At 33.2% G+C, this 21,240-nt stretch overlaps 1 protein-coding gene across 1 annotated transcript in view; it reads right to left on the bottom strand.

Annotated features, from left to right (window-relative positions):
- Nucleotides 1–5,063: 5,063 nt before the first annotated feature.
- CenB1A (Centaurin beta 1A) overlaps nucleotides 5,064–21,240 on the bottom strand; it is a 31,308-nt gene continuing 15,131 nt past the window's right edge. Inside the window, exons 11-13 of the mRNA XM_074173801.1 lie at nucleotides 18,573–18,736; nucleotides 12,298–12,518; nucleotides 5,064–10,133 (exon numbers count right to left, since the gene is read on the bottom strand). Of these exons, the coding sequence (XP_074029902.1) occupies nucleotides 9,980–10,133; nucleotides 12,298–12,518; nucleotides 18,573–18,736 (539 nt within the window). The 3' untranslated portion in view covers nucleotides 5,064–9,979. The remainder of the gene's footprint in view (nucleotides 10,134–12,297; nucleotides 12,519–18,572; nucleotides 18,737–21,240) is intronic.

The raw sequence follows: 21,240 nt of genomic DNA, 5'->3' as shown, positions 1-21,240 counted from the left end.
AGATTTTCAATAAATCCATATTTTATATAGTCCGCGCTATACTGCCGTTTCTTCTTTTTTGCTTCCGATTTAATTTTGTCTTCAAAAATGCCGAAGTAAAGAATCGAGTATTAAAAACTTGCTAATGGCACCACTCATAGTATTCACCACCACACGTACAGCACTTTACCTAGCTAGTCGCTAACTAAATTCACTTGTTTTCGTAATATCGTCGAATGACGTTACTGGCTGGATTATATGAGGCAGCGGACGGGCCTAGTACTTTCGAGAATGGAGACTAGAAACTTCTCGCTTCGCATTGAAGCTTATCGTCATCTATTGTACATGCATTAAGCGTAAAGAAGCGGTAAAGTTTGTGTTAAAAGCAAAACAACATTTTTAAATTAGCTATCGCCCCTCTAAACCGCTTCAATGCTCCCCAATCTTCTCTGTGCCCTTTACTGCCCCCTATATAGGCCTCTAACGCCCACAAGGGGACGTTATCGCCCACTTTGAGAAAGACTGGCGTAAGCAAGACCTTTGTACCCCCTCGAATAGACATGGCTTACTGCGTCTGAACGGATGCAACAGCCAATAATAGAGATAGAGAGAGAAGTTCGTATAATACTCGCCATTGATAGTTTTACCTTCTTTAAGTCAATGAAAATTATCCCACGTGCATGCCATGACCTTGTCTGCAGATGAAACGGTTTTCGCCTTCTTTGGAGCCGGTGTTCCTTTTTAATTCCACTGTTTTGATTGTTATTTTGTCTCGTGAAGAATTCTGCTTTGTTGCTATGAAACTTTGCTAAAAACTCAATTGAAACATCTTCATGACACTGTTTTTGCCCAAGTGTGAGCAAACGCGGTACCCATCTTGCACACACCTTTCTCATGTCAAAATTTTCAAATATACGATGTACTGCACTTTTTGGAATGCCTACTAAGTCTACTAGTTCGCACACTTTCAGTCGACGATCAGTCAATACCGCTTTGTGGATTTTCTTCACCGTTTCTGGAGTCGTCACCTCATTTGGTCGACCACTGCGATGCTCGTCTTGGCAGATCGTACGGCCTCGTTTTAACTCTGCTACCCAATATTTTACTTTTGTAAATGAAGGAGCGGACTCACCCAGAGTATATGATGGAATTGGCTGATTCTTAATGAAAATCCAGAACTAATGTATTCAAAAACACTTTATTGTGAGATTTTCAATAAACAATTTTACAAAAACGCAACGTGTTTCGCCATACAATGGCTTCTTCGGGCGTGTCTTTACTAATTATATTCTACATATTCAATGCTTAATATACCTAATTTTGCAATTTGAAGTACCTACATTTCAAGTACCTGATTTTTACCTAAGTTTGTAATGAATTAAATTACCTGAGTTCATGTCTCGTTTCCACATTTGAAAAAATATTCAGTAACGGGGAGTTATTCAATTCTAATTGATCATTCAGTAAATTATCCAAATTCCTGGATTTCTAAACATTCTAGAAGACTGAGTTTCAAACTCTTCTCTTCTAAATGTAACACGTCGTATTCATGATTGAACTCATGTCCTTCTGCTAAAAGGTGGTTTGCAAATGACGAATTGGTCTTTCTATTTACAAAACTACTTCTATTCTCTTTAATTCTTTGGGAAAATGTTCTTCCTGTTTGGCCAATATACAGTTTTGGGCAAGAGCCACAAGTCATCTTATATACTCCTGATTTATCTGACACCGCCCTTGCCAGCAAAAAGTTGCTGCATTCAATAGTATGCTTCACGGACTATTGAATATTCCCCTGTTGGAGAGTAATTTCCAGAGAGAGCTGAGTTTTATCAAACAAACCGCAGTCAACAACGGTTATAAGGTAGATATTATAGACTCCATTCTTTCCAACAAAATACAAAAGCAAGTCATGGACCTGGTCTACCTAAATTCAAGATGCGATAACGTCATATTTAGGTGAACCAACCAATAATATTGCCCGTTTCTTGAAGAAAGAATGCGTAAACGTATCTTACAGAACGAATAACAGTCACAATTTTCTACATTTCCACAAATTCCGAAAACGTTCGCTATTGATGGATGCCAAACAAATATTGAACAACGCAGCTTCTTCAAACTTGAAACATATGCTTTATAGATTAATAAAGTGATATTTTTCATACAACTACCGCCATCTCTAGGTCAGTCTGAGTATTTCTGGGAGTACTCTATTTCATAATGTTATAACCTTGTAACACCAGGATGCAAATTTTAACAATAATTTTATGATTGCAATAGTTGTAACCACACCGATGTAGGTATATAAACAGTATACCGAAACGGCGAGTCGATTTTTTCTTCAATGAGAAGCAGTATTCACGAACATGGTATTCTTGAAATATTCGCAGATATATGACTTGACTGTTACTGAGTATATTCAGGCTGACATTTGGGTCTATGAGGTGGAAATATACCTATTTAACCTCGCAAAAATTAGACTACAGATTACTCAAATGTTGGCCAACTATCTAGGCATAGTTCTCAGTCTACAACAAGTCAGTGGCATACTTTTTTCCCAAGACTGTTATCTGTGTGCACACTGAGACTCCACTGGACCTAATAATCTAGTTCGGGCTAAATAAGCGCGTTATTACTTCAAATAACTGTAGCAAATTTCAACCAAATCAGTGTAAGGATGTATATGATACTTCATAAATCCCGTTTTTTTTTTCAAACTTCAACACCCTAAATCTCATAAACGTAGCAACTCCGAATCTATGTTCATAGGAACTTTTTTTCTTAAAACGACCAAACGAATCACCTTCTATAGTTTTGTACCGTAGTTAGGAAACACCCTGTAGTTCTCCACTGAAGGAATTCAAAAATATCACAGTCTTCAAGAAGTTTAAAAGTTCAGCCATTTCTTATTTGAGCCATAATGAAGCTACTATTCGTTTAACTTTTAGCTAAGTTGAAATTCGTCACAAAAATTTTTAATAAAGGTAAATATGTAAATTCTGTTCATCATGAATATTTTTAAAAAGTCTTCTTAACTCTATATAATATTTAATTGTAATATCAGTGATATCTATGTAGACAGTACCTTTTCATTACACCACATCAGTATAAATGAATTGAAAGAAGTGATTGGAAACATAAAAAATAAGAAAGCATCTGGCTTTGACGAAATTTCTATTAAAATTCTCAAAAGTCTTCCTGAGACTGTGCTCAATATACTTATTGAATTGATTAACAACTCCTTCAAGGAAGGAACATTTCCTTCAATTCTCAAAACCTCGGTTGTCATTCCTCTCCACAAAGGCGGCAACAATGAAGATCCAACAAACTAAGGCCTATATCGCACATCCCAACCTTAGCAAAAATAATTGAAAAACTGGTAAAAAAGGATAATGGAATTTTTGACAATTAATGGGATATTCAGTGCACATCAGTATGGCTTTCAGAATTTTAAGAGTACAAGTGAAGCTATATCAACAGTATTGCAATTGGTGTATAATGAAATCAATAACGGGGAATCCACTGCAGCAGTGCTTTGTGACTTATCCAAAGCTTTTGACTGTGTCAATCACAACATAGTGCTTCGGAAGCTCATAAGATATGGTTTTAGGGACAACAGTCACATTTGCATTAGTTCATACCTTTCTAACAGAAAACAATTTGTAAGAACATCATCTAACTCAGACTCTGTGTCGGATCCTATACAGTTTCTGTTATACATTAATGATTTGACCAACATATCGATTACAGAAAACTTTACCTTATTTGCTGACGACACCACATTAGTGTGGCATGACAAGGACAAAAACAGATTGCTTAACAAAATGTGTCAAGACATGAAAAAAGTGAAAAATTGGTTTGACTCGAATCTTCTATCATTGAATACCAGCCATATTAGCATTCAAGTGTGATATACCTGATATCCCCCTGGACAATAACACAATAAAAAATAACTCCACTTTGAAATTTTTGGGAAGTTATTTAGATGAAAATTTAAAATTCTCTCAGCATATTGCAGACATCAACAAAAAATTGGCAGCAGGATGTTTCGCAGCGAGAAACATCTCAAAGGAACTGGGATTTTCTGCAGCGAAAGTAGTGTATTATGCCTTAATAGACTCTCATCTAAGGTATGGTATACTCTTTTGGGGTGTTTGCAGTAAACAACTTATGCGGTCGGTTTTTGTCTTGCAGAAAAGATCAATCAGGTACTTATGTTAAGCGAAATGGTGGGATTCATGTAAACCCCTTTTTCGAGAACATAGAATCCTTTCGGTTATTTCAATATTTATATTGGAAACCATGTCAATTATACATAAAAATAGGGAGAATTATGAATCTACAGCTACACAGCCACATACCACACAAGGCGGTCAAATGAACTGAGTCTATCAATTCCAAAAACATGTTTGGTTCAAAACTCGTTGATGTATAATGAAATCAAGATTTACAATAAACTTCCCAATGAAATCAAAGAGACTCCTTTCATTATATTCAGAAAGAAATGTACAAAACTATCAAGTGATAAAACCTATTATGACATACAAGAATGGTTTTTACAATGCTCTGTGATTTAGAATGTGATGAAACTGCGATTGTACTGTGTGTGAAAAACATATTTTTATTCGTTGTCCTAGTGACCTTTGAATATGTATGTATATATAGTTTATATTTTATTTTATTCATTTATATTTTATACACTTATACTTCATGTTTACAACGTTGTGTTTGTAACAAGGATTTTATTCTTAAACCATAAACATATTATCAATCAATAACTTCATCGATGATGGAACATCAATGTATTTCAATATTTTAATTTGAAAATTCAATCATTGTTGAAATCAGTACCTACCTTTTTTGGGTGAATGAGAATTACCTTCTTGAAAGTTTGACTTTTGCTGTGCCCACTGTTGACCGTATTGCAATGAAAATATTATTATCATTATTATTACTTCGAAGGGCGGAAGGACTTCGGTCGATGTTATTTTGTTCAATAAATTACAATTATTATTATTATTACTTTGAAAAACCCAAGCAGCGGGAAGTGTAAATTGGGTAGTGGGTTGAAAAAAAAATCAGCATACTCCAATTTATATCACTTTTATTGATTATAAATTCGATGTCATCAAATTGGTATAGCTTTCTACGATAAATTCTACAATCAGAACTTTTTTATAACATAAGCACTAAAATTACTGATACTGAAATGAAAAGTTCAAAGTTTACAAGTTCAAAATTCCTTATAAGGCATATCACATAAGACCCTGACAACTATCAAGTCAAATTTCCTACATTTTTTGTATATCCAAGGAATGGGTGGAAATATTTTCACCAGACTAAAACGAAACTGTGAAATGGATCATACGGAAATAGAAAATAAAAATGAATAAATCTTTTTTCAATATTTTCAGAAAAAAATAGGGGGATTTGTACGTATGTAATTCTACTTTTTCCACTAGTGAAACTGTTTCTCAAGTACCGCATTATTATTGGCATTACTTTTATTAACTAGTTGATAAATTCAAGCAGAAATAAGAATTCGGGAATACTATCAATATTGAAAAAGAAACTAAGATTGGGATTATCGCTTTCATAATAGATTTTTTAGAGAGCTTACCTGGAATGAATGATTTCAAATTTGAGCTGTACCTTTCAAAACTTTTAACAATACCACTATTTGTTATTATAGATTGTCAATAATAAAATAAACAAATACGTTTTTCTCTACTTCTTAACGTTTCCTTATTTCGATAGGTCTTTAAACTTTTTCTATTTCGTGAATGTAAATAACTGTGTTAGGAAAATACTCCACAATAATAAAGAAATGAAGACAGACTGTTGCAAAACTTTTATTTGGCGTTAAATTGAACTGTCGAGATAGTGAATCAATACTTTCTGGCAAATTTAGCCATCTCAGTTCGTAGGATTATAACAATCACATTCAAGCTGCTTTCTTTTAAACATTACATTCGATCATGATCACTTAATCGCCATTTGTTTGTTCACTGTGATCATGTTCAGGAGAGATTCAACAAATGGCATCCAAAATTATGCCACTAATTCTGAAATGACAGATATAAAACTAATAAATTAAATCCGATGATTGACACTTGACTCAAATCAAAATATTATCAACCTTCGAGTGTTTCCATTTTGAGGTTAGAATTACATTTCATTTTGAATTATGACTCAAATATTTCATGAAAACATAAAACCCGAATTTGTCCAAAAGAACATGATTCGTGAACTAAACGTGTTATGTTTAATATATAGTGTTGAAAAGAAAGCAAGTAAGAATATCTGGTTCAATTCATATTCTCAGAACATCCAGAAACTGCAAGAAATTTATTATATTTTTAGTAGTATCACACATGGGCTGATAAATGAAATTAGTATTCAATTTCGAGTTGGTGAGAATTTTTCGAATTGGATTGAATTTTTTCATTATATTTGATGAAATGCGCACATTACGATAATATTTTGATACCAGCATCATATATAAAGATGAATGTATAAAGATTTCAAAGAAAATAATCGGAATGTAGGAAAAATATGTAAACAATCACTGAAAATATATATAAATCTTTAAAAAATATATATGAATACTTTTATGTACAACAAACTAATGGCAAGCCAAAAAAATTTAAAAACTAAAAACTCCAACTGTGCAGATGTGGTGAGTAATGAATATTGTGAAAATAGGAATGTAGAAAATTATCTGGGAAGTAAATTAGTAGTACCTCTATGATTAAAAATTAAATCATAGATGGTCACGAACATCAACCTCAAAAGCTTAATTTTTTTTTGGGCGTCATCGGCATCGACTGCATTGGTCATTAGCCTTGTGTCATGGGTAGGCAATGTTAATAACTCCACGAGCCACCTAAGGAGCATGATGGCTAGTCGCAGTCCGTCAGCCATGTAACGTTGCAGAACCATCCCAGCTTCAACTAGATAAATTATCTCCAGAAAAATATCTGGTCGATGTTGGGGTCGAACTCACGACCTTCTGACCGTGAGTCGGGCACGCTACCACCGCTCATATATTTTTCATTAGCACAAATGTTTTCAGATTTGCAGGGAGATTCACCTAACCTAATTTTCACTGATTGGTTAGGTGAAATATGCAATCAAACACAGCGACCAAGATTTTTCATGATGTATATACTCCGGAAACATTAGTAGTCACATAGTGCTTTTGTTGCTACTCTGCAACTGTGGAAACGATAGAAATAGCCCACAATCACACTTTGGTTGTTTTCCATTTACATTCTCTATTAAGGTTAGAGATTATCGTGTATCATATGGGGATCCAAACCTACAATTTCGACTGGGCAAGATAATTGGTCCTATAACTTGTCAAAAAAATTATCAATCCAAGATTTATTTCTGAAAATAATGGGAGTGTATGCATATAGATTGTTAGAGCTTAGTGTATGAGGGATATACGTTGAGATTATTTCCTGAAAAGGAAAAATATATACAGTGCCTTCATTTCAAAACTTCCCACCCCTAGTACTTCGTTTAGCAGGGAGAATTTGCCGTAGACAAAAAACACGTCAATTTAGATATCGAGGGGGAAGTTTAAAACCAATGCCAGTGGTATTTTAGGTTTTACCCCCACTTAATAATTTTAAATGGCACACCCTATCTTGTAACACATCATTTTAAAGATTAGAAAACTGAAATTGAAAATGAATTATAACAAAATGCAAAAATTTATGGAACCGCTACCACTGACTCAATAACGGTATGTTAATGTCTCTGTTTTACACAGATTTTTTTGCTTTAGCTGAAAGTGAGATAAGGGCACACAGTTGCTTCTTGGCATCAGTTACAATTAAATGGTGAAAACATTTATCAGAATTAGTTATTCCTGATTTTAAACTGTTTGTCACGTGGTGACAGTTACACTGACAGTAATACAAATCGTAATGGTGTACACTTTACAAGAAAGAACTGAAATTATTTTTATTTAAGATAGGTGTGCTCGTAGGACAGCCCGGGTTTTTAATGAAAGGCATGCAGGCCATGCCATGCAGATTGATATTTTAGGCCAATTCGCCGTTGAGCCTACTACTTCAATTTCGAAAGTCGCTAAGTTAGTAAATATTTCAGTTGGTTCTATACACAAAGTTTTGAAACTAAACAAGTTCTTTCCTTACAAAATGAATATTCTTCAGCAACTCAGTGAGGATGACTATGATAGGAGAATTGAATTTTGTGAAATAATGACTGCGAGAATTCAAAATGACCCGAATTTAATAAAAAATATTTGCTTCAGTGATGAATAAACTTTTTTTTTAATGGCTTTGTAAATAAGCATAACTGTAGGTACTGGGATAATGAAAATCCACACTTGTTTCGAGAGGATCATACGCAATATCCACGAAAAATAAACGTCTGGGCTGGAATTCTGGGAAACGAAATAATTGGCCCCATTTTTATTGAAGAAAATTAACTGGTCAATTGTATTTAAACTTATTGGAAAATGTAATCGATCCACTCATAACACAGTCCTTAGAACGCCAAGTTGATGAAGAAGACAACCCGCTCTTGAATGAACAAAATTTACATTTTCAACAGGATGGCGCACCGCCACACTAGGCATTGCATGTCCGACAGTGGCTCGATCAACGGTATCCTAACAAATGGATTGGCAGAAGAGGCGCTCTGAAATGGCCGGCGAGATCTCAGGATTTAACGCCATTGGATATCTTTCTCTGGGGTTATTTGAATACAATGGCATACAAAACTCCCTGCAGGACATTCAGGATCTAAGACACAGGATTACTGACACATGCAGACAAATTAATAACGAAACATTTACAATAGTCTGACAGGAATTCGAGCATAGATTGTACTTTTGCTTAGCTAACAATGGTGAACATTTTTAACACCTAATAAAGTAAGGTACATTTATTTAATTGCTATAGCTATTATTTTATTTTTTATTATAATTAATTTTCTTTTTGCCCTATTTTACAAGAACGGATCAACCAATTTCAGTTTTCTAAATGGGGTTGAGCGAGGATTTTTAAGATCTTTAAAATGATGTGTTACAAGATAGGGGTGCCATTCAAAATTATCAAGCGGGGGTAGCTAGGGGTAAGAGGTTAAACCTAAAATACCACTGGCATTGGTTTTAAACTTCCCCCTCGATATCTAAATTGACGTGTTTTTTGCCTATGGCAAATTCTCCCTGCTAAACAAAGTACTAGGGGTGGGAAGTTTTGAAATGAAGGCACTGTATACTCAAAAAACATATAATTTGAAAATACTGATTTTCGGCTTTAAGTGAATATCTCAAAATTATTAGGTTCCAAAAATTATATTCATCTGTCAAGAATATGTTGACGGGCACTTGTCATGTTAGTAAGTAAAACCGATCTGGAGAAAATATTATTGCTGTAAAACTCTGTAAAAGGTACTTATTCAATTTTCCATCATTTTCATGCTTTGGGGGAAATAGTTGTTCAATCGATAAAAATGTGTATAAATTCAAAAATTTTTAAATATTTTTTTTGACTTGAGCATGTAATATTTTAATAATATCCCGAGACCGTAAGTCGGACGATTTTATCTTAAATTATTGTACTCAAAAGCACTAACCCAAAACTCTGTAAAAGCTGCCTAGCTTTTAGCCATAATCATTTGTATGCAATGAGAAAAATAATCAAATCAAACTACTGGAAATTTTAAACTACACACGATGAAAAAACAAACAAAACAAAAGAGTTCTTTCCTTTTGATAAAACTAACAATGTATATATTCAATTAGGTAATATAAAAATTGCTCCCAATGCTAATGAATGTGAGGTAACCCGCAAAATTCACATGCTAACGCATTCTTTCCAGAATGAGAGAGTATAAAGTTCTATCTCATATAATTTCATGTAAGCATCAAACGATTCAAATTTTTTTGGCTCACCTTACTTAACCTAGTGGTTGGCATGATTCGTATTCTCAGTACATTAATAAATCTCAACAAAAACAATAGTTATTCCTCTTCAGCTTTCGGCCTCTGTAACTTTTCAGGGTTGGAACAAGCTAGCCTGGAAAAATCTCTCACGACGTCGTTGAATGTATCGTCCCCTGTAACTCCCAGTTCATCGGAATCTCTTATTTCTTCATTTAATCTTCCTAATCTCAATCTAGAAATCATAATTCATTTTCAAATTGTGCAGTAAAGTGAGTTTGTTTCTATGCAGAAATATAGGTTTTTTCATTAAGCGCTTCCTATAGAGAGAGAGAGTAATTTATTTGACCACTTTATATACAAAATACATTTATGGCAAGTCATATATACTATATACTATAGGTACTATGTCAAACACTAAAAATGAGCAACAACGTCTCTAGATTAAAGTAATAAATTTTATAAATAAATAAAACTGGCATATCAAAATTGCATAAAATGATCACAATGTCACATGAATGGTAATAAAGTAAAGATATCAATATAAAAAGGTCAACAAACATAAAAACAGACATTATCACAGTTTTACAACATGAATCATTTTTCAAGAACTCTGAATTGACCAGCTACAGCAGCATATTCTTCGATTGTGTAAAAACAGTGGTTAAGAAGATAATTCTTGACATTATTTTTGAAATTTCTGAAATCCAAAGATGTAACTGTGGGATGGAGACAGTTGTATAAATTCAAATTTAGGGAGTTTTTTTGACTAACTGCTAACCTATATCTTGTATTATTCAATAAACATGCGGATCTTGTTGAATAATCATGATTGTGAGAGTGTTTCGGAAACATGTCTATATTGAATTGAAGGGGTTATATTTTTTAGGAGTGATTAATTTTTGGGAAAGTTTTTGGCTTTCTACTACTCCATCTTGATACAAAAAAAGAAGGATGAGGGAGTCTTCCAAAGAAAGGAAGGTAGTAACTCTATACATGGATGTGTAGATTATGCAAAGAAGTAACTTTCAGACACAAACTGAAAGAAAGTCCTCTTGAAACAGCTATTCTATATAAACATTGAATTATACAAAAGAAAAAATTTTTTCGAAACAAATACTTCTATATGAACACTGAATTATACAGAAGATACTTTTCTCTACTAAGTTTTTATTTCAAACATTCATTGTGGAATAAAAATCAGATATCATTCACATGAGTTCTACTTTAAATGAATGGTAACAAATTGCACTTACATATAACACTGCCATCCTCACTGGTATACACCGATGTTTCGCCTTAAGACACTTGCCCTAAGGCTCTTCAGTACCAAATTGGATAACATTATAGAAAATACACACACTTCATTCAGTTTGTGTTTGACTTTCTTTCAGTTTGTGTCTGAAAGTGACTTCTTTGCATGATCTACACATCCATGTATAGAGTGAGTTACTACCTTCCTTTCTTTGGAAGACTCTCTCATCCTTCTTTTTTTGTATCAAGATGGAGTAGTAGAAAGCCAAAAACTTTCTTTCCCAAAAATGTCTATATTCTTGTGAATCTGCGTATTTTTTCATTGGCTTTTCAAACGAACCAAACTCGGTGAGATTTTGATCCAATAACTTGAACATAGTTCAAGTAATTGGTTCAAGTGTAATAAATTTATATCATATTTCTTTTTGCTTCATTCGTGAAAGCTATTTTTCGACAAAAATTCAATCACTTGTACAATAACAAAACGTCATTGAGTGTAACAAATTAAAAGTCAAATTTAGAAACGTCAAAGTCAAAGCCTATTATGATAAGAATCAATTTTTTTCAATATCTACAATTTTTTGGAAAAAAATTATAGCTCATGATACATCATTGAAAAGGTGAAATCTGGTTCTATTCAAAACAGAAAGAATCCAATGTAGCACCCATAAGAAAAAATAAAGTTGATGATGGTGGCCGGAAAACGAAACGTCGGATAGCAAATCTGAAACCATCATTATATAGCAGGGAAAAAGTGGCAATGTGGAAGTGAAATTTATTTTTGAATCCTTCAAAAAATAAAGCCAGAAAAAAATAAAAACCATTTTCAGAAATTTCTGTTTTTTCGGATATCTCCGGATATACTCGGCACTTCAGAACTTTCTCAACGGCATATTGTTAGTGAGGTAAATCCGCAACTTTGCCCCAATTTAACCATCTCCCTATCTCTCATAGTTTCCGAGATCCCAATGGTGAGGATCGAATTTGAAACACCCTGTATACTCCTATATGGTCTGTGTTTATATGAATGAATATTATCATAAATACTGATTATTTTGATATTCTAGTTTGAAATATGTTAATTCCTTATTCACTTCCTGTAAAAACTTGATAAGCAGCCATATTTCACCAAAATGAATACTTACAGAGTAACAATATCTGCATTTTCTTTTTGTTCGGCGACAGACAACGGCACCTTCCCTTCATCATCTTCAAGATATTGGTCAGCTCTGTGCTTCAAAAATAAACAAACTTGCGCCGTATGGCCCTCCATCGTGGCCAGAAGGAGAGGCGTTTTTCCGCTCTGATCTTGAGCATTAATTTTTGCACCATTTAATAAGAGGTACGCACAAGGCATCACGGATCCCTGCGTACAGAAATTATCATCAGAAAAATATTTACTTTTATGAAATATACTGAAAAAGTAATGGCAACTAGGAATGTTACAGATGTGGGTTTACTGGATACGATTCAAAACTATTGGATTTGAAGTGTGTGTGAAATCAATCAGAAGTTCCGATCTTTCCGAGTCGAAGCAAAATAATGATAACCATTCATTTTCCAACAGTATTCTCAATAATCAATTAAATAATGGTGAAATTAATGGTAACAACAATATTGTATGATATATTACTATATAATAATATGGAAAACCATAAAAAAGTTAAGTTTTTGATTCATTTATGTTGTCATTTGTATAAGTACCTTTATTTGTTTCCATGGTATTCCTATTGTATTGAACAATAAAGTACTCATAAACGATAAATAGAACATTTCATCCAATACCCTAGATTCCGATTAAATCAGTCATGCTGTAAATAAAAATTTGACGAAGAGATTTAATAAATGCCTGAAAGTTAACGAATGTCTTCAAACATACAGTGTGTAAAAGGCAAATGGAATAAATTAATTATTTCGGTTACTGTACATATTTAAAAAAAATCCTGGAACACGTCAAATGTAAATTATAATTTGACATTCTTCAACGTGAAAATGTCACCCCTACCTTTAACCCCCTTCGAATGACAGGTACAACCCCCAATTTTTTAAATGAGAAGTATAGGCTTGTGATATATCGTTTGAAAGGTCTCTTCATTCTCTATTCAAAAATTTTATCGCTTTCAAGTTTATTGCAACTATTAAGATAAAATAAATTAAAATCATGTGGGTACCAAAATTCGATAAAATACACTCAAAAACTAAAATGTAATGCAAAACGTAATGAAATATAGAATACGAAAAAAAACCATGAATGTTAACGAAGTAGATGTTCAAAATGTTCACCGCGAACGTCTTGGCAACATCCTAATCTCAAATAAAACTGTCTTCAAACATTATTCAACATATCAGGAGTGACCGACCTAATCGCAAGTGTTACTCGTTCTTTTGAGTCATTCAAATCTGAAGGTATAATTTTGTACACATTGCTCTTTACATATCCCCATAAAAAGAAATTTAATGATGATTGGGAAATGTTGCAGTTATTGCCGGATATTAACTTGGTATCAGGATCAGGATATAAATTTGATGAAATTGGAGAGACGTCACTTTGAAGTATTGCCAAGTAATTATCGCCTTTCAAGTTGACCAATGATATGATTTCCTACAATCCCTGCCCAAACATTAACCTTTTGAGGGTATTACTTGTGTTCTTCTCTCATCCAGTGATGATTTTCCGTTGATCAGTAGCGGCAATTTTGCCGATTAGCATGACCGTTAAGAGACAAAGTACACTCATCAGAAAACGTAACGTCTTCTAATTGGATGATATTGTTATTCAACATGTCCATCATTTTCTCAAAAAAATAAGTTCTTCTATCAAAATCGTCTTTCATGAGCTCCTGTGTAGGTATCATATTATAGGGATGCATTTTATTTTTTTTTAATATGTTTACTATCGATATATGGCTAACACTTCTTCAAACTCAAGCATCACATCTAATTTGAGTTCATAACTTATTGCATTGGCAGCTGCTTTTTTTAACTGCCCCGAATGACCAAGCTTCTGAAACTGCTTCTCTATTTTGCTTATTGTTCCTTAAGATATGGAGGATAAATTAGGAAATTTCTCATGAAATAGGCGAGCTTCTTCCTGTTGTGTTAGGGTTTTATCTCGGTAACCAATCATTTGTAAAACTGTTATTTTATGCATTTTCGTTAATTTAACCATTTGTCAGACTTGAAGTTAACGAACTTTTAACTTTAATTAAAATACTGACAACTAATGTTGTAACATACAAAACAAGTTGACAAGGAGTTTTAAACTAACGTTGCTACGGTAATTATTTAGGTTTTCAAAGGATACCATCTAAAAAAACATTGTTATTGTTTTTGCTTACTTTCTTATTATCAATACCTAAACATATTGCAATAAGTTTTCAGTGTATTTTATCGAATTTCGGTAATCACATGATTTTAATTTATTTTATATTAATTGTTGCAATAAACTTGAAAGCGATAACATTTTTGAATAGAGAATGAAGAGACCTTTCAAACGATATATCACAAGCCTCTACTTCCCATTTAAAAAATTGGGGGTTGTACCTGTTATTCGACGGGAGTTGACGGTAGGGATTACGTTTTTCCGTTGAAGTATGTCAAATTATAATTTAAATTTGACGTGTTTCGGAATTTTGTTAAAATATGTGCCGTAACCGAAATAATGAATTTATTCCATTTGGCTTTTACACACTGTACTTTGAGATAGTTTTTAGATTTTGTGTGAAAAGACAATGCAATATTTTTTAATTTCCACTCTTTCATAGAACGTTTAGAATAAACACTTTTAAAATCATTATTTATTCATCTGAAATCCCATTCTCAATAATAACCATAACGGCAAATTGATAGCTCTAATTAACTTTCTGTAACTGTTCGAAATGAAGGTTTCGTAGTTCTTAGTTTTACGGTGGGTATGCGCTCGTTTTATTATTTCAAGAAAACCTGAAATATGTCTTGAACGGTCGATTAGTTATTTATTTATTTATTTATTTATTCATCCAAACAGGCTGATTAGCCTAATTACATGGATATAACAAAAAAAACAAAAATTTTAGTTCAATACTAATACATATACAATAAAATTAATACTAAAAATAGCAACATAATGTTTACACAACCCTAACTGCCAATATAGCAGAATGACAGGGAGACGTTATTCAGAAATACTAACCAAATAATTTAATATCAATTGGCGAAAACTGTTTTGCGATAAAGTCCAGTCCAATGATATTAAAACACCTGTTTGATTAGCCAATCGGAGCATGTATACAAGAGAAGATCTAGATCCATATAAATTTACAGGATAGTTAAATTCAAATGATGAACGTGTGCGTCGCAGCGGTACATTAAAAGGTATTAACGATAGAATTTCCAGACAATTTATTCTATTGTTTAAGATTTTATACAAAAATATCATAAAATTCAAACAACGTCTTTGCTGTAGAGATAATATTTTAAATTCTGCTCTAAGTGTTGATGTTCGCACCGTTCTATAATCCGGCCATTTATGATATTTTTTGAAATACAGATATCTCAGCAATTTATTTTGCACTTTTTCTATATCACCTAATAGCGTTGCATTCTCGTTTGACCAAACTTCGGATGCATACTCAAGTTTGGGCCGAACTAAGGTATAATAAAGTAATTTAATAGTTTTAATACTGTTGAAATGTCTACTTTCTCTAATTATATATCCTAACATTCGATTAGCAGATTTGATGACATTGTGGATATGGTTGGCAAAGGAAAATGTGTTATTATAGGTTACCCCCAAATCTTTAACTTCCTCTACACGCTCCAATGCTTCATTATCCATTGTGTAATCAAAAATAACTGGGTGCTTGATCCTATGTATAGTTAAGACATGGCATTTATTTATGTTGAATGAAAGTTTGTTGTCCTTACTCCATTTCACTATATTGTTTACATCTTTCTGTAGGAGTATACAGTCCCTCACCGTTTTTACATTTTTAAAAACTCTAAAATCGTCTGCGAAAAGCAAACCGGATGAATAATTCAGCACTGAAGATAGGTCATTAATAAACAATGAAAACAATAGAGGCCCCAAATTAGAGCCTTGTGGGACTCCGGAAGTTATAGGAAACTTTGACGATATATTTTGATTGTGCTTAACCATGAAGAATCTATTTTGTAGGTAATGCAATGTCCCTCCTATTACTCCATACTTTCCCAATTTATACAGTAATACATCGTGATTCACCTGATCAAATGCTTTCCTGAAATCAGTATACACTATATCCAATTGAGACTTGTTTCCAAAACATTCAGAGACAAAATTACTGAACAGAAATAGATTAGATCTAATTGATTTATTAGCCATAAAACCATGCTGCTCTGGAACAATATATTTATTGGCATATTGATTTAACTTTGTATGAATAATTTGTTCAAATAATTTTGCTGGGGAACATAGTATTGAAATAGGCCTGTAGTTCTCTATATCCTTTTTATCGTTCGATTTATGTATGGGAGTAACTATAGATGTTTTCCAAATAGATGGAAAAGTTTTGCTAGTTATTATTAGGTTGAAAATATGAAGCAATGGTGTTCTGAGCCATTCATGACAGCCTTTAAGTATATATGGCGGTATACCATCCACTCCAGCTGACTTTTTTGGTTTAATTTTTTTTGCCGCATTATCGAAATCAGATTCATCTAAACGATTTATTACAAATGTATCATTACAATAAACATCAGAATCTTCAGAGTTTACAGTATATGAGGCTTGTTGTTGGCAAAACGTGGAAGAGAAAAATGTTGCAAAGTATTCTGTAGTTTCATTAGCTAATACTTTATTTCCCTGGTAGTAGAAAGAATTTAAATTCGGAGAATTATTTTGTTTATTATTAACATAATTCCAGAAGGAGTTAATATCAGTTCCTCTTTTTTTATTGAATTTTTCAACTCTTTCCTAATATTTTTATACTTTTCATTGAATTGATTGGACAGAAATCTCAATTTGAAACATCGATTTTTTTCCTTTAGTAATAATTTGATTTCTTTTGAAAACCAGGAAGGGTATTTGCTCATTTTACTAGTATTAGTACAGTACGTTGGAACACATTTCGCAACAATTGCCCCCCATGTACTGTAAAATTTGTGTAAAGCTGTTTCTACATTATTATCATTCAAAATCTCGTACCAATCTGTATTTCTGACATTCGTACTTGAAGCAAAGAAATCTGCATTTTTGTAATTATATTTCACCTTGTTACACTTTTGTGTAGATTGCTTAATATTAAAACTTTTTGAAACATTGATATTTATATTCAAGGAAGGGTGATAGTTATGTGGGGAATGTTTCATAAAAATGAGTCATAATCATCTCTGAATTTCAAAACTATCAAATGATGAATCAATACTAGCATTTTTATGTATTCTATGAAATTCTTGAATTTTATGAGAAAATCACTTAAAAGGCCGAATACTTACTTTTTTGAGAGAACAAATGCATGCAAATCTCGACAACGGTTCATTTTTGGTATCAGGTGTAATGAATGAACTCACAATTGGAATTATGCCAGGTATTAAAAAACGCGAAAATGTACAGGGTGTTATATTTGAATTAAAAAAGTTGGTACCAACTTCCGGTATAACCCGAAGTGTTGGAAAAATGCCATAATTTTTATTTGGCGAAGCATATTAAAAAACCTATATTTGACAATTTTTAGGATATGAATCCTATTATTTCCCAAAATACGGCCCACCGACGGTCATCGCATTGTACCCTGAATATACATGTTTTCTGGTAAATGTAATAATTTTGCAATTGCCTATGTTGAGATTCAAGTTATTATCGTCTTACCATTTCTGGTCATTACCCAAATTTACAAATCATCAACGAAAAATAATTTCATTGATTCCATTTGTTGGGATAGATCATTAATAAATAATAAGAGTAATGGCCCTAAATTGGAACCCTGAAGCACTCCCAAAATTGCAGTATCAGTTCTCATTTATATAACTGTTATAAATTACTATCTGAGATCCATTGGACATGAGAGTATGCTGATGAGATTACTAGAGGCCAGGTTTGTACAAGATAATTTCAAAGACCTTTGCAAAATTTGAGATGATGGAAATTGTTCTGATGATGGACATTGCTCTATATTTTGTTCAAATCGGTCTTTTTTTTGCTAATTTCAACTCATCAAAAAAAGTTGAGGTGTTTAGATAGATAGTGGTGCAGTTGGGATAAAACCACAGTCTTTCACAATGAACAAAGGAATAGAATCCAAACCGGAGGTTATTTTATTTCTGAGTTTTCTGGTCGACTCCCAAGCTCCACAACATCCCTAGCAACAACTGAAACCAATGATATACAATTTTATCGGCTTCATTTGCTTCAGTAATCCGAAAAATCAAAAAAAGTCACACAACTTGAACAATTCACACTTACACTGGTAACTGCTGAATGAAGGGGACTCCTTCCTCTGTCGTCTGGATTGATCCAACATTTATCAGCACCTAAAGCTAAAGCTTCGCACATCACTGGTAAATTGTGAGCTGCTGCAGCTTTATATAGTAGTGAATTTGGTTGAAGCTTCGAAATATCTTCCTCACCTAAAAACATGATTTAGTAAACACAGTTCTGTTTGTGAAATATTTTGAAAAACATTCAGACCTGAACCCTCTTGAATAAATAGGACCTCGTCACATTATATTAATTTTTATTCGTTTATTTATTTAGCACAAGGCTGATTAAAATATATTATTTGTTCTCAAATAATGCCTTATTGTGAGATTTTCACACATTTTTCGTTTTGCAATAGCTTTCTCAAGCGTCTTTATACTGACTAATTTCTACTTAATTTGTGCTGTATACAGGGTCTTCCGAGAGGGAATTCCGAATCATGACAATTGATAACGGTCATCTTGTTGAAGGTACACCGTGAAATCAGTTGTCATTTATTCACTCTGTTTTGCCAAATAACCATTGATCATGAATTACCATAAAATAAACAAGTTATCAATCACACATATGAAAACTAATTAAAATTTAAATATCTTAAAAGGAAATTTCAACAAACTCCTTGAATAAACAGCTACTAAATAAATTATCAATTTCCAAATCAGAAAACATATTAAGAAAAGGTGAAGAATGCAATTCTATTCATGAATGGACAGACCCGTTACTTGATGATAATTAATAACACTATCCATGATACTAATTACACAATTATTATTTCTTACTGAGCATGGATAGCAGTGGCGGATTTACAAATTTTCAACGTGAAGGCTGTACACAGTTTTTGCCGCCCTTGCCTATACAATTATCATGCCCTACATTATTTTGACAATTTCGTTGAAATTGTAGGTAAAATAATTCTGGGTATATTTTTGAACTAATTAAAGCTCAATCATTTACGAGCGGAGTATTGTTTTCTACTCACACAATAAGGTACATTTGGTAAACGTGAATAAATATTCTTTATTGCGCTTACGAACAATTGAAAAAATAACCCAGTCAAGTTATAAAAGTTCGTTGCAATAACTTTTGTTGTCCAAATCATCGATGATATCGGCATAAGTAATCTTGTTCATTAATTCTGACTCTATGCAAAAAAGAGCAGAGGCGTTCAATTTTTCTTGGCTCAAGGTCGATCTAAGATAATTTTTTAGCCTTTTCAGACAAAAAAAGCTTCTCTCGCTCAAACAATTCGTGAGAGGACGAAAGTCATCGGCAAAATTTGTTGCAGACTTCTATCTGTAAGACATCAGACAACCGTCATGCCAAAATCTTTTTAATTTTCATGATTTAGCAAAAAAATCGTTCCCTAAATTTGCCGCCCCAGAAATCTGCCGTCCTAGGCTCAAGCCTACTTAGCCTGCTGGTAAATCCGCCACTGATGGATAGCAATTTTATTTGGTCATTAAGTAAATTTTCAGAATTTTCGAGTTTATTAATTTCTAAACATTCCAAAAGATTGAGAGTATCAAACCTTTCTTTTCGAAATGTGATTCCCATCTGCTATATCTGCTTGTTACTACATAAAATGTACACTGGAAGAATTTCACATAAAATTCCATCAGGGTTGTATCAGGAGTTCCACAAGTATCACATCTTGGTCCATTATTATTGAATTTGTATGTTAATGACTTGTATAATGTTATAAAATACTATAGTCTTATGTCATTTTCGAACAACAGCAGGAAACTTCACATAGATCTTGATGCATTGCGGCTCTGGTGTCATCGCATGGTTTTCAATAGAAAGAAAGTAGCCATCGAGTTTAATTACTCTTTGAACAATCATTCAATATGTAACATTGACGAGGTTCTTGGCCTTCGACAAATCTCTGACCATTATTCCGCATATGAACTCTATAATTAGTAAGTCTACACAACTAGTGGGTTTCATCAGTAGGAATTCTATTCGCCTGAATACACTGTAGGTTAATGGACTGTCACCTATCAAAAAACAACTACTTCCCTGACTAATACCACGAAGGGCGTTATATCCGACAAGTGTCAGTGCAGGATCCTTCACGAAAGTAATTTGTGCATATGCTGTTGGCGATACAACTGGACGATTCGGATGTGCGGTTGGTTACCTCGGTCACGGGCAGACTGGGCGATGACAAATATGGCCTTTGACTGTGTCTCTCATGAGATACTCATTTTGAAACTCAAATATTAGAGGGGTGGCATTCTTATTTGTAATTTATATAAATGACCTATGCAACTTCCTATTACCCAATAAAAGTGTTCTATTCGCCGACGACACTACTTTGATGAGTACCGGTAAAAACCTTATGGAACTCACTTCTTCTTCTTATAACATTGAAAAACGTGCTGAAAATTGGTTTACTGCAAACAAAATCAAGTTGAACGCAAGCAAATCCCAAAAAATAACCTTCTCCTCTAATTTGAACTTACAAATGGGAAATACTGTCAACTCACATGGTCGAATCATATAGAACAGCTCTGTAACAAATTAGCAAGTACTCTATTTCTCTTGAGGCAGTTAAAAAAAGCAATTCAACCTGATACTCTAAGAATGACATATTTCTCTCTGTTTCATTCGCAGATAAACTATGGAATAATTTTATGGGGAAATGCCACTC

The sequence above is a fragment of the Leptinotarsa decemlineata genome, unplaced genomic scaffold (genome assembly GCF_025532065.1).
Source record: "Leptinotarsa decemlineata unplaced genomic scaffold, Ldec_3_MD MMD2_P_RNA_scaffold_12, whole genome shotgun sequence".
NCBI classification, from domain to species: domain Eukaryota; kingdom Metazoa; phylum Arthropoda; class Insecta; order Coleoptera; family Chrysomelidae; genus Leptinotarsa; species Leptinotarsa decemlineata.
This window is presented reverse-complemented; position numbering and strand designations above follow the sequence as displayed.